At 37.9% G+C, this 15545-nt stretch overlaps 1 protein-coding gene across 2 annotated transcripts in view; it reads right to left on the bottom strand.

The window, feature by feature from the left end:
- The window catches only part of atad2b (ATPase family AAA domain containing 2B), a 70895-nt gene that overhangs the window by 9837 nt on the left and 45513 nt on the right, over positions 1-15545 (bottom strand). For both annotated transcript variants that reach the window (XM_053488591.1, XM_053488592.1), the window contains exons 25-26: positions 4776-5348; positions 3884-4014 (exon numbers count right to left, since the gene is read on the bottom strand). In XM_053488591.1, coding sequence (XP_053344566.1) covers positions 3884-4014; positions 4776-5348 — 704 coding nt within the window. The remainder of the gene's footprint in view (positions 1-3883; positions 4015-4775; positions 5349-15545) is intronic.

Raw genomic sequence — 15545 nt, 5'->3', positions numbered from 1 at the left:
GCACATATATCCAAAAGTATTATACTACATTATGGCATAATATACTGTATAATATACTATACAAGTTTATTTAAGCAATACCACATGAGAGAGATTGCTATTGTGCTTCAATGTCAGTAGTTGTACGTGCAGCTCAAGAGCCAAAGATATCTCAGCTGTGCTGGTATTCACTACAGCAGCATAACCTAGAGTGTGATATTGCTTTTATAGAACAATTCCACAAGCACTTTATCAACAGATTATAATTATTTATTTGTTTATTTATCGTTATGTAGCTCAGCTAACACACGTCTCCACTTTAGAATAGCCTTAGCTACTGTAACTGTTCTGATGTTGAATTCTAAATAGGAAAAGGAGAGGAAAGCTAGCACAGGGTCTATAATCCCTAAGTAGTGCAGGTGTTGTTTAGAGGTTGTTCAGGAGTTAACCATATTAGACCACCTGTGAAACGGAGGGGTACAAATAGTTCAACGTTTAAGTGCTGTTATGCTCTATATAGGAACTCACAGAGTGTCTCTTGTCAAATCAACGTACTTGATTAAATGTAACTCTGGTAGAAATAACATCATATATGGTATTCAGGTGCATAGATCATAAGAGGAAAAACAAAACCAAGAATTGATGAATGTGTGTAAATATTTTGCAGGCGAAGGAGGCTGAAAGGCATTTTTTCTCCATAAAACTAATAGTTTTCATAAAGCCTATGGAAAAGTTTTATCTCAAATTATTAAGGACTTTCATCAGATACTACATGACTACTGAAGTTTGCTCTGCTACACTCTACAGTAACGTGCTAAAGTTTTGTTTGGTTATTTTCTTTTAAATTGGTATTTGTTCAACTTGAGTGATGACTTGACAACTAATTTTAAGCTATTGATTCGTTACTGTCCCATGCTGCATGGCACTGTCCAGTGAAAAACACATTTTGTAATTGTGCAACGCTATGATTAAGAGCCTGAGCCACTGGGATCATGAGCTTAAGTCCCAGGGGTTAAAAGCACGAGGTTGATGGGAATGAGCCTGCAGCCGGATTAGAGCCCGTCCTCTTGAGGCTGTACCAATAACCACCAACTGCTCCAGGGACACTACACCTACCTTTTGGTTTAAAAGAAAGAAAGAAACAAAACTCCTTAAAAGAAACAAAACTCCTCAACAATATTACGTGGATTAATATTATGTGGACAAAAACTTAAAGCAAACAATTGAAACATTTGCAATATGACCCTTGCTGGAATTCATCTCTGTTATAAGGACTGTTCAGTTCTGTTCTTTTCAATTAATTTAGCAAGACAACAAATCGTCTCTGCTACAGAGTGCAGCATGACTGTCTGCATATCAATAAGACCACTGCAAGATCACAAACTATGCTCTTCTCCAGAATCGATACCTTGAAAAACAGAAGAATGAGCATTTTCAGCATTTCAGGATTAAGACGAGTTGAAGAGGGTGTAGGAATATTACAAGCTGTGAAGTAAGAAACAGCAACTTGATTAACACCTGTTCAAGTTAAAGGGGGATTCCTCAGTATTGTGCATTTAATTTAAAAAGCAAAAGCCTGGAAATTATCGTACATAATCTTTTTTTTTTTTTTTTTTTTACAAATGATCTAATGTATGCATGGCTGACATTTATGCTGCGTGTGGTAATAAGGCTCAAATAGATTTGGAGGTGAGGGTGATGTAGCAAGTTCACACCTGTCTAGTAGTGACTGGGGAGACAATAGCCTTAAATGGAAAGCGCTGATAACACCAAACAGGAGAGAGTTTTAATATAACTGGTGTGCGGATAATTTCTGAGTCACCTCATGTTCATACACAGTGACAGATTTTATTTCATAGTAAATTAACAAACAGCATTATTGGTAATACACTACTGTGGGGTCGTGTAATATCATTTGGAGATGATTAACCATTATACAACATGTAAGAAGCTTGGTTTTTAATATACAGTAGACATCATTCCAAAAAGTAAATTTAATAAATTTTAATTAAATTGTTAAAATAGTGAGAGAGAAACCAAGTGCAAAGCAAGCGACAGTAGGTTGTCTATATCCTGATATTTATTTTATAAAACAGAAAATCTATGATATTCTAATAAAGTGTATGAATTATTAGTGAGCACCCAAAAATTTCAAAATAAAAAAAAATATATCCTCCTTATCTTAGTCTTATTTGGAAACTTTTTAATTAAGATTTTTTTTTCTTAATAAGAAATCTTTATCTTTTTCTATTTTAAATGATCTGATCTTTTGACATTATAAAAAATCTATTTTCATATTCATTTTCAAAGCATTTCTTATACCTACTCTCTTTTGATACAGAGTATGACCTTTTTTTTTTTATCCACAGATAAGACCACCAAAGCCCAGCTATCAATTCAAGTCATCAATTTCCACACAGTCTTCTCAGTAACTGTGGGATGTGATGGCAAACTCTTCACATGACTTAAAACCTTTTTTTTTTTTTTTTTCAAATAGTCTTTTAAAACTATTTCAGAGGTTGTCCTGTACTGCAAAATGTTAACAGTAATGAATCTGTATATGTTTTATGCATATAAATGAAAAGCAACATAATAGCTCGCATTCCATCTTTAATATGTGCCAGGCAGTTTGCCAACATACCAGTAGGAGATTGTGTTTAAATGACAATTCTCATCCCACTTTACCGGAAATTCAATTTGTTCCATAAGCCAGAAATGAAATAGCAATTATTCACAGCCCCCGCCACATCTCGATCTGTTTCTTAAAGATATCTGCTTTTTTCTTTCCAAAATAAATAAGCTCCAAGAGCAATGCCAAAAGCCTTCACGCTCATAGCTCACTGGGCAAAAGGTGCATGAGGCGGTGTTGAGGACAGTCAATCCACGAGAGAAGCAGTGGTACTGACGGAAAGCCTCAGAGCGGTTGTGCAGGGGAATAAGAATGTGATAACCAGAGGTCTGTAGTGCGCCCTCTGATGTGGCTGACTGCGCACTCCTCGTTGTTTCACAGCACTTTTTTGACAGGCGGCACACAATTTGCGTTGAACTTTAAGTGGTCACTAAAACTGACACTTGTACGATTGCACTGGCTGGGTGAAAAAAAAAAAAACATAATAGACATACTTCTGTCAGTGCCAATTATCTAAATTTCCTATAACTAAAGAGCATAAAATGCATTTTACAAAGCATGTGTTAAATATCACTATGCCTTTTCCTTTCCTATGATCTGTGTATTGGCACATGCATTACTGAGTAGAAAGCATCAATGAAAATTTTCATATAGAGCAAAACCGATCTGCATAGAGCAAGTTTTAAACGGCACAACAAAAAACTGAAAATGCTTGTGAGCAGAAACACTAAAATTACAAAAGAAGGAAAATCAACGCGGTTAGTTTACAGTGTATACACAGAGTAAGCAGACGACACAGAAACGACAGCAACAATACTCACTAAACACAAATTATTAATTGCACTATAAAAACTGAACCTTTCGCCATGGATTACATCAAAAGAGTGAGCAGTTATGTGCGAAATGCTGATCAGATTATTTTTAGCTTTGAACTCTTTACCTTTCAACGACAGGTACTTATGCTGGTCAAGGATAAAAGAAAAACTACAAAGTTTATTTTAAGGGTTGGGTTAACCTTTGAACTGTTAATTATATTCTCAAGAATTAGAAATAATATTTAGTCACAATTTTGCTTATTTTTACATTAAAAAAATTTAATGTTTCATGTGTTATTGGTATTCCAAGCACATGGCTATGAGATCAATGATTTAGCTAAGGTTAAATCATCATTGTATGTACTAAGATTTCAATTAAGAGATAATTATGACATAATTCTGCTAATATAGTCTGTTTCATTACACTGTTTTTTGTGCTTTTTAAAAAAAAATTTTTTACCTTGAGTCGTTGATAGTCTACAACTAAAGCAGGTGGAGGTGGAGGCTGTGGGGGTTCCTCCGGCCTCTCAGCAAGAACTTCTTTCTGCTGTTCTGATTGGCTTCTTCTACACACCTTGTCTTTGGAGATAACTATAAAAATAAATAAATAAATAAAATGGGTAATACCTTACACCAATACAAAGATACATGTGGAGTCTAACCTGCCTTGACAGGGACAAAATAGCCTTAGGTTAATACAACAGTGAACATGTCCAGGAGGATTTGCTTTAATGGTGTAACCCTGACCAGACAAAGCTCCAACAACAATCATGTATCAGCTGCCAAGGGGAAACCAGTAATTAAAGCTGTGACATAGTGTTTCTGCTGTCTGTTAAAGAGCGCACTTCAGTAGTTACGGCTAGACCACATTTTTTTATGTATATCTGTAATGATATCTAACCAATTCCCATTTGCCATGAAAATCTGCCCTATGTATTTCTGTTTTTAGTTAAATAAAGTCTCGTTGAAGTAAATGTAAAAATAACATAGCATATATAATCACATCATATATAATCATATCATATATAATTACTACAACATTGAACTTGGCACAGTTTACAAACTAAAAAAAGATGCAAGCAAACTGAACGTGTTAACTGATTGCAGGGATTTATGAACATTCACCGCATACACAATGTTCACCTCTAATTATTTTATGTCAATAAAAATAAGCAATAATTTAGGCTTCGTCTATTTTCATGAAACACTAAAGTACATGCTTCAAATAAGTATTTTATTTAAATAATATAATGTTAATTAAATTAATCATAAGTAGTAGAAAAGAATAATAAGATGCTTGATTTGATATTTGTATAAACCTCCTACATTCGAGCCACTTGAGAGCACAGTACCTTCTTTTTCATGAACTTCATCACTAGCTGCTCCATCTCCTGCTGGAGCGCAGTCATTTGACTTGCCTTCTTCCACTGTATCTTCCAATCCAGCCTGATACTCTCTTACAGAAGCGGTGAGCTCCTCGTTACTGCTCCCTGATTCCTTTTCATTGGCTTCGCTGTCTATACTGTCCATCGACTCGTCTCCGTTTACGCACGCTTTGGGCTCAGAGAGCGCTGCTGCCTCTTTCTCCTCTCCTGAAGGAGGGTTCTTAAAGGTAGTTGTGGCCTTATCTTGGCCTTGAGGATCTTGAGTTGCAGTGGCTTCACTGGAGTTCTCCTCTTCAGTGCTTAGAGCATATCCATTGGGTTGGGGAAGGGGTTGATCAGGTTGGGGTTCTGCGGTGTCGGAGGAGGACTCGTCCTGAGCCGGACTGGCATGGCCCTGACCTGCAACAATTGAATCGTCAGGTCCTTCATCCTCCTCAGGCTCATCGTCGTCTTCTATCTCCTCCTTCTTGTTGCTTTTCTTCTTCCTGATGATGCCACGCTCCCAGATTGACCGACGCCGAACTTTGCGCTTTATGCTGCCTGTAAAGCAAAAGTTTCAGATGTAAAACAAAGGGCATGCGTAATTCACTTTAATCCTATTCTCTTTAAACAAACAAACAAAAAAAAAGAACAGCATTTGATACAGATCGCTCTTTCACAACTCTTAAAGTATATATAGAAAACTTATAACTAATTTTCCTGTACGAACATTTAATCAGTAAATGTCCTTTTGACCATTTATTGAAGATGACTGACTAGTCGCTTTAGTCCGGCATCACTTTCAGAATGGGAATCGCAGGAAGACAAAATCAGTCAGCACTGGAGAGCTTGTGCACTACGTTCCAAACACCAGGGAGATAAACGAGCTGAGACAAAATGGACCAATATGTCAAAAGCATGTGGTACCTGTCTGCTGTGTAATTGGTCAGAGAAGAAGGAGCTGGTGGAAATGCACTACTTACCACACAGGAGGCATTTTCAGCTTCTAATTGAAAACGGTAGAAGACAAGCCCAGATGCAGTCCATAAATCAGCACCCAAAAAGACTTTGCTAATTTGCCTCCTCTTGCCACCAGAATTTCCTAGTGGGCTTTGAATGACTGAAAACACACCTCCCTCGCTTTCCTTTAAATTTTACAGCCCCACTCAGAAATCTTTACATTTGTTCTTTCTAAGAGGTTGAACGCAGAGCAGTTAATTCTCCCATCAGATGTAATCAAAGGAATCTGAAAGGAACAGAGAAATTGAAAGCAAAAAAAGGAAGACTGTGGTAAAGAGATAACAGGCTGCTTGGAAGATGCGAATGCCAACAGATGTTAACAATGCGCAAAAGTACAGAAAGACGTGAGGGGAAAAAATGCTCATCCATCTGTAAAAACATGATTGTGTCAAAATGAGTTTAAAAAAAAAAAAAAAAAAAAGGTTTGACTAAAGGGCAGTTTATATCAGATACATAACTCGTGTGGGCAAAAGGCAGCAGCAAGACACAAGCAGCACTGAAAACATTCCAGACTGGGGGATTAAATGCAAAATCCGCTAGAGGCCCATCAGCGCTTATGCACTGCTATCAGTCTGGCTGCAAGTCGACCTGTACTATAAAACTATTTACTAAACAAGAAATTTCAGAAAACCAGTACTCAGACCTTTCTATAGTTTTAAAGACTATGAGTGACTAAAAGTCAAACACTGAACATAATAATTAAAACCAGTTATGGTAACTCTATAAACGTACATCAGTGTTTGATCTTCATTAGTCCTTAGCTAGTTTTGTTAATTTATGGTGTTCATTTGTTGTCTTTAGCTAATTTTGTTATTTTATGTTGTTTGAGCAACCTTGGTCCTGAAGGACCGATTCACTGTGTACTGAACTGTACAAAAAAAAGCCTATTTAACTTAATTTGAGAGACAACACTAGTTTGATTGGTCCGTGTCAAACACTGCTCCAAGATTAATTATGTTGGTATCGCACCAAAGACACATTGGTTGTTTCAGAGAAAATGCATAATGCAGAGACTCCGAATGACAGCAACATACATGTGGCAGCCATCTTGCATTTTCAAACACGTAGTTAAAACAAGGTATAATACAGCCTTAGATTAAACAATGCAGATCCTGCATTTTATTCTACAAAGGGAGCATCAGGGACAATCTCTCGGGCAGTATGGGCACTTCATAAATGGGTACACTTGTAAGTCCATCAGATAAACAACGTAGGCTTAAATATAGAACCAGTTAAAAGTTTGGACACAACTTTTAAATGTGTTATCTTAAGACACAAAGGTCAGCTGGAATAGTTCTTGCAAGAACAGTATTGTCAAGTGCATTTGCAAAACCCATCAAGCACCATGATGAAACCGTCTCATGAAGACCATCCCAGGAAAACAAGACCAAAACTTACCTCTGATGTACAGGAGTCACCAGACTCAAAAATCATCAATTTAAAGCCTCTCAGATTAGAAAAGTTATGAAGACCTTAGAGAGCATAAGTAGCAGATGCATCTCAATATCAACTGCTCAAAATAGATTGCATATTTTGATGCTTCAGCATTGTTTTAAATGTAGAAAGAAATAAAATCAGAAAAGACCATAGAGTTAGAAGTTCAAAGTTTTGACCAGTAGTCTACTTGTTTAATTTTAAGCTGCAAGACACGATCTCAAAATGACGTTGTTCCTTCCATCAACAATGACATTAAGCCTACGTTTATCCAGTGCACAGCCATTGTAGCCCAATAACATGCTTTGAATTGCTCCAGAGTGCTCCGATCTGTCTCGGATGAAAGAAACTAGGCATTAAGTACATTAATGATTCATGCAGCCAATACCAATATGTACACTACATCAGCATTTCTAGTCCATCCACTGTCGCAAGCATAATGATCTCCAACATAAATGTCTGATAAATGATCATGAAAGGAGATGGACTTTAAATGAAGCAAAACTGAAAAGACTCCACTGAAGCTAAACTGGGATATTGTGTGAGGCTAAGGGCGGCAGCAATTAAACTGCAGGCTAATCGCTTCTTTGTTACAAGTTAGGTGATCAGACGTGCACAATCTGACATGACATTTTACAGACAAGGCAACAATGTAGGCAACTTGCTTCAAAGAACACTTTGCAGCAAATCATTCACTAATAAGGTGCAATTAATACTACAAAAGCGGAGCCATTTCGTGTGTATTCAACCACAAGAATGGGCCTGTCTGAAAGCAAAGCAGTAAAACAACTGGAAAAATGCTAGCCCGAGCACTGGGGTACTAATCAATGCCAAATTATATCAGTGTTAAAATCATAGTTGTGCAAAAAAAAAAATCAAGAATAGCAGAACACACAGTGTACTGAGGGTTAGACTAAAGGCCAATTCGTGATTCGGTTTAAATCTATAAAAGTGGAATAAATGTGGCAGCAGGGACGAAATGTAAGGAGCACATGAAAATTTAAGAATAAGCTGAGGCTTATTCTGGGCATTCAATGCCTATCAGGTCATTTTTATTTTATAGGGTTAGGGTTAGAACACACTTCTGACTAGTGTCAGAACACATTTCTTTAATAAATCATGCTATACAAAAATGGGCCTGAAATAGTGTACTATGCTCCATCAATGTCTGGAACACAGTCAAACATTAAAAAAAACTCAGCCTCTGTACCAAATGTGGCTACTGAAACCAGGGATTTCCAAATGAGTGGTCAAAATCTTGTTTTTTTTTTTTATGTAAGGTCAGTTTCAGTTTTAAGAGGCCTCACATGACAGTTCGTAACAATGACAAAGTTTTAAAGTAAAACAGATTGTGTCAACATTGCTGTGTGTGAAAGCACATTAACATTTCAAAAGTTCGACTTGAAAATCAGATGGACAGGATGTTTTGGCTCCAACATGCCATCTAGTGGATGTCACATTTAATCCTCGATACGAATACATAGGCAGGTGGGTATGTGAAGAACGGCACTCACATTGAAAATGCATGGGTTATCATGGGTTAAGTATAACCCAGACTCTTCTGTTTCGTGTCGGGTCATGTCACACCCCAAAAAGTGAATTATTTTCCTATGAAACACTGCACTGTGCTTTATTTCTTATGTAAACCAGGATTACTAAGGTGTGACGGTCAAAGAAAGTGAACAAAGAAGTGAGAAAAAAAATCTGCATTTGATAGGCAGTAGTTAAAGGTCATTTCCTTGAGGGACAAAAAAAAAAAAGCCCACAAACGTCTGCTTAACATCTGGCAAAGTCATCTGGCACCAAAGAATATTCTTCAAATGTGAGGAGAAGGGTGGCTGCAATTTAGAAACAATTTTCTGCGGAAAAGGAGAGAGGAACAGACTTCAGGATGCTAAAGACCTTAAGGCAAGTCATGACATGGATTTGGCGTGTCATGTTTACATTCCTAAGCGTTCATCAGACTGCATGTGTGGAAAATCTTTTAAAGATTTAAAAAAGAAATAAAAGAAAGAAGAAAAAAAAACCCACTAAAACAGTTAAAAATGTTTGAGAGGTTTTACAAAAAGTATACTGTATTAAATTAATCAAAGTCAGTGTGGAAATGTAAAAAACAAGGAGTTTGAAAATGAAACAACAACAAAAAAAAAATATCTGGATTCCCCCTGCCCATCAAAAAGATCTAATTAACACACAGAAAACATTGAGTCTAGTCTCAGCTGTACTGTAGCATGGGTCATTTGTGAATAAATGAGCAAGAAGAGGGCATGGCCTCACAGAAACTGGACTAGAACATCGAGTGGCGCAGCAAGAAAGTGTTCGCTCGACACGATCATCTGGAGAGCTGGATGCCCGGGTGATGCTGCAGGCACCCACAGCCAGGAGTCAAAAGGGCAGATTGGCCATGCTCTCTTAGCATGGAGGAATAACATACCCACTTTTTCATATTACTCATGATTCCGCTAGCCAATCATGGGCGTCTGAGAGCTCATGCGAGAAGAAGGGGTGGATAGCACTTTCCTCGAAGTCCACAATGTTGTGTGAGCAGCATTTAGAAAAGGTCAAGTGTCTCGGAGGATGATGGGAGACTGCCCAAACAGTGAATTTTATTCCTAAATTAGGGAGAAGATTCGAAGGGAAAAAATCCTGACCCTGTGCCTCAGATTCCTGTTCTTATCTGATGAGAGTAGAACCTGATGTGATCGTCTGCTGCTGTAGTTCATCCACCTTAAGGTTTGACACAATTCTGAGATACTTTTTGGGGAGCTCAGATCAGTTTGGTCATTCCACCTTTGATCTCTTATCATTTCCACCTGCAGAAACTGGATGTTTCCCCCCTACACACACACACAGTCTATATAAATTATGCAGACGCCCGTGTAAACTCTAGAAACAGTTATGAGTAAAGATCTCAGGAGACGAGCACTGTCCGGGATCCTCGAACAAGCTTGTCTGGCAGCAAAGGTTAAGTCGGTGTCGTCTGAAGGTTTCCGCAATCTGGTGTTTAGCGTTACAATTAACTGAAGCTCTTGACTTGCATGATTTCTTGCACTGCACTGCAACCACATGATTGGCTGGCTGAATTCTTGCTTGAAAGAGCAGGGTACAGACATTCCTATTAAAGTCACCAGTGAGTGAATGTTTATCAAATGGTTTGTGAGATTGGAAAGCAGGAACTCCTGTAGAGCAATGTGTGTTTTGAATATCTGCTATAGAATTGGAAAAATCTTAAGGAAGCGCAGTTCATTGCAGGCCGCGGCGAAGAGGGGAGGGTGGGGGTTAGTTTTGGGGTGTAGGCTTATCTGCTATTTTCTGCAGCACACAGAGTAAGCGAGAGAATACAGGAGGAACATGAGAGTAATAGGTTAAAGAAATTACACACAGACATAGTGTGTAATAGCATGTGTTCGAAGGTTAACACGGATAGTCGAATTTTATTTTAATAAAATCCCTTCAGTTTTCAAATTCAGCCTTTTGTAATGAACAGCAAGAATTTAGCTTCTTAGAACTAAAGTCTCATTTATAAAATGTCAACTTCCTAAACACAGCAATTAGTCATGTTAGGCTTTCGCAGACCGTATATAGGGCAAGCTTCCCTGCTATTCAAGAGGAAATGAAAATATTGGTACGGTTTTTTGTATTTCCATAAGCTTGAGCTCTGGGAGGACGTGAAGTGCCTCCGCAAGAAGGCCAAAATAAACAAGTCAGCTCATTACTAAAGCATACTTGCATTTGTCCTGGGAGTGTACGCACGACAGTCAAAAGGGTGGATGCATGAAAATCAATTTACACCTAAACTCGTACATCCGTTATTAGAACGCACATGCACAGCGACGATGCTGCTCATTAAAGTGAGTTTTGGTGACACTAAAGGTGAAGAGGAGAATTCCCACTGTCTCTCTGGTGGCTATTGCAGATAAAAAGAATATATATATATATAATAAAAAAAAAAAAAAGCAAGGACGATTGGGTGCAGTGCTGTGTAAGAAAATGAGTTGTCTCCTACTCTTAAATAATGCATGGTAATTGGTGAGACCACAAGCACACAGCCTCAGACAGTTGATGTAAAAAGTTTGTGTGCAAGTCTCTGTGTGAGTCCTTTGCCTGGAATAGCACAGCACTTTGTAATAATTAAAAGAGTCACTAAATGAATATTTTATGCGGCACCAGAAATATTTAGCCTTGACCCCCCCTCCCTTCTCATCAGTACCTGTCAAAATACTTAAGCACTTAAACTTATTTAACAGTGGGGTAACATTTTGTGGAAATTATTATTAACAAATTTCAGCAATACTGTGAAGTTTTCAGAAGATAATGTAGGAAAATGGCCTTGAAGATGTGCAGTGCTGAACCTCCCGCTGCATGTTATTAATTCTTTACATCAATATTGCAAAGAGACCCAGAATTCTCCACACATACTGTATACACTGAATAGACAGGTAAGTGTTGTAGCACATGCCTGCTTAGAGCTGAATATCTCAAGTACCCCAGAAAAGCCACAAACAGTAAATGACTCAAAACAACTGCATTTAGTAACTGAAAAAGTGTCTATGTATATATACTGTGCGTGTGTATATATATATATATATATATATATATATATATATATATATATATATATATATATACACACACACACACACACACACACATTCATACACACATATATACACACATACATATATACATACAAAGTGCTGCTTGAAAGTTTGTGAACCCTCCAGACAGTCACTGTTTTTGTAAAAAAAAACATTAAAATATTTTTTTAATTAAAAACATTTAAAAAAATAAAAAATAAAATAAAAAAAACTTATTACAAATACATCCGAGTCCCAATTTGTAAAGCACACCTTCCAAATAAAAGATATAAAAAGATATATTTTTATTATTTAATTCAACAAGGGCAGTTCATTTCGCAAAAACTTTTCCAAAAAATTTTCCCATGTGCAAAAGTATGTGAACCCTTGTATTAGCAGCTTGTGGCTCCTCCTTCTGCAGCTATTACTTCAACTAAACATCTCCTGTAACCAATAACCAGTCTCTTACATCTGTTTATTGAGGATTTTTGCCCACTCCTCCTTGCAGAACTCAGCCAATTGAAAGAGGATGGAGGGACATCTGGCATGTACCAACTTCTTCAGGTCTCACCACAACATTTCAATTGGGTTAAGGTCTGGACTCTGGGCCAATCCAGAGAGCAAATCCTCTTTCACTAAAGTCATTCCTTTGTAGTTTTGCTGGAATGCTTTGGGACATTGTCCTGTAGCATAATCCATTTTTGTCCCCACTTCAACTCCCTGATTGAAAGCAGAAGATTAAAAAAATTCTTGACCAGATATGCCGAAGAATTAATGGTTCATTGGATAATATGGAGTCGCTAAGGTCCAGGAGCAGAAAAGCAGCCCCAGACCTTCACATTTCCACCACCATACTTCACAGTTGAGAGGAGGTTCTTTTCTTCATATGCCGTGTTGCCTTTTCTCCAAACATGTCGGTTTTGATTGTAACCAAATAATTCTATTTTGGAGTCGTCTGTCCAGAGAATGGACTTCCAGAAGACCTCTGGTTTATCTAAGTGCTCTCTGGCAAAGTTGGAACGGGCAGCTTTGTTCTTTTCTGAGAGCAGAGGCTTTCTTCTAGCAACTCTCCCATGAATGTCATGGTTATTCAATTTTCATCTGACTGTAGACCCATGCACATTTGTCCCAGATGCTTCCAGAGAGGTTTGCAACTCTCTATAGGTGACGTGTCTATATTTTTCTGGTGCTTCTGGGTGATATTTTTAATGGGCGTCCACTTCTAGGCAAAGTTGCTGTCATGTTGAAGGCCCTCCATTAGTAAATTATCTGTCGTACAGTGGATGAATGAAGCTGGAATCTTTTGGAGATCTTATAGCCCTTCCCAAACTGATGGGCTGTCACTACCCTCTTCTTCATGTCCTTGGATATCTCCTTTGTTCTTGGCATTGTTGATATGTATGGGACCACAGTGGTTTGGTTTGTTTTCCTCTCTCTTTTAATTAGTGCAGGCAAAAAAGTGCAACCCTTTCCCAAGAATGTCTTATTTTATTGGTCTGATCAATTAAGCACACAAATGTGTTTCACCTGAGTCTGTTACCTGCTTGACTTAACCAGTGCAGCTGGGGGTTCACTTACTTTTGCACATACACCAAGTCCCTGTTTCATGTAGTTTTTGGGCTACTTACATAAATCCCACTAAATAAGCAAGTACATGCAATTAATAAACATTTTATCATCACCAGTTTTTATGTATGAAATGTCATAAGAAAATCATGGTAAAACAAACATCTAAACTGCTTGAGGGGTTCACATACTTACACACACATTATATATATATATATAAATTATATAATAGCCAAGAACAGATTAAAACTTCAAAAGTTCGATTGTCAATATACTACAAAGCTCCACAAAACAGGGGGAAAAGTTTGCTTGCAAGACTGTTACACAACCACACAAGCAGTACTGCCCATGTATATGGTGAACTGACCGTTGCTGCTCAGTAGGAAAGCAGAAGGTTGTGATGAAATGTGAGTAGAACCTAGCCATGACTAGTTGCTAGTGTTAACACTGGTGGTCTTAGAATTTGCAGCGTTTCTGACAGTCTTCTTGTCTTTGATCAATATTTTACTAAAATCATTCAACGCATGGAGTTAATTTGCCTAATACACAGTATACTGTATACAGTGCAGTCAGGGTGGATGAAGTTTGGGGGAAGTTGGTCACATTGTAGAAGCTCAGTAAGGAATGCATCATTGGCTTCCCCCACTAACTATTTTAATCCTTTCTGATACGTATGGAACGCTTACTGTTTACTGTTTCTCCTCCCACTACCTCAACTCATCACCACATAGTCATACTGTAATGTCATGTTTGTCGCATCATCACTCGTTTGCACACTTGCACATTATACTGTCTCTTTTGTGTAAAAAAAATAAAATTTCGTAGCAACTTCCTCCAGGAGGAACGTTGTTTCGTTTCACTGTGTATTAACTGTATATGGTTGAAGTGACAATACAAGCCTACTTGACTTGACATTTACTATTAAACGTGGCTACAATTTAAGTCATCTCCAAACACGATAATTTTTTTTTTGTTTTGGGGGGGGGGGACGATTCACATTTACATTACATTTCTTCCACAAAGTTGAACTATCCAGTGCCAGTAATTAAAAAAACCTCCTTAGTTATTCCTTTGCTTGATGCAGGCCTATCTAAAATGAAAATCTTTTTGGGCATGTTCTACTTTAAAGTTGTGACTTAGCTCAGTGGTCTGCACTGGCAGTTGATTTTCTCTTACTCCAATATGTCTATAATATATATTTGTATTTATTTTCACTCATCACGTTCACCGTTTTTCCATGCATTCAACTTCAATTGAGAGGAGCCTCACAACACGTTTAGTCACACGGTTCAGACAAGTCCATAACACAGCAGTTTATATCGTCGTTCTGATAGGATCTGTTTCTGTGCTGCAGCAATGACATTAATACGAGGCCTAATTTAAAAGTACACATAGCAGTAGGTGAGACGAGCTGTGAGTGTTAAGAGTTTAAAGGTGAGAATGAGGCAGCAGAGTGAGGCCCATATGCCTTAAATGTACTTTCTAGATCAAAGGTCTACATTCCATGTAGCCTGGTCTTCTGTTTTATGATACCATCGTTAAAATGTAGAATGTCTGGATTACTTTCCTATTCTTTTATCCTAGTGTCCTAATCCTGCATAAAGAACACTCAGGCAAAAGCTCATTGACAGAATCTACAGGGGGGCCTGAAAAGTCACGAATCGATCAGCAAGACCAAACCTTCATGTACTTTATTGCGCATGTATTATTTATAACGCGCTCTACACATTCACCTTTATGCGCTACATGCATTTTCTCAGCCACTGTATCATGTCTTGTTTAATTTGCTCAACATTTCGCTCAATTTATTCCCATTGGCGCTGGACTTTTCCGGACGTTCCGTATTACTCGGCATCAGCACGATGCCAGATTAATGAAGCACCGATCACTGAAGCACCGATCACTGATTTCACGATCTGATGAGGCCACACAGGGGGGGTTAATGGGCAAACCCAGAGGTGCACTGACACTGTTAATGAAGTGCCTTCTGCTTACTGCGAATATCAGCCAAAATTAACGCCGATACTGATTATTTTACTCTTTTATACATTTTCCATTTTTCTGTGATCACTGACCTTAAAAAGTGCAGATACTTCACACTAGTAGGGCAGAAAGTTTCCTGAGTTACTACTGCACCTAGTGGTCATAAGTAGAAACTAAA

This window comes from Clarias gariepinus, chromosome 27, assembly GCF_024256425.1.
Source record: "Clarias gariepinus isolate MV-2021 ecotype Netherlands chromosome 27, CGAR_prim_01v2, whole genome shotgun sequence".
Taxonomy (NCBI): domain Eukaryota; kingdom Metazoa; phylum Chordata; class Actinopteri; order Siluriformes; family Clariidae; genus Clarias; species Clarias gariepinus.
This window is presented reverse-complemented; position numbering and strand designations above follow the sequence as displayed.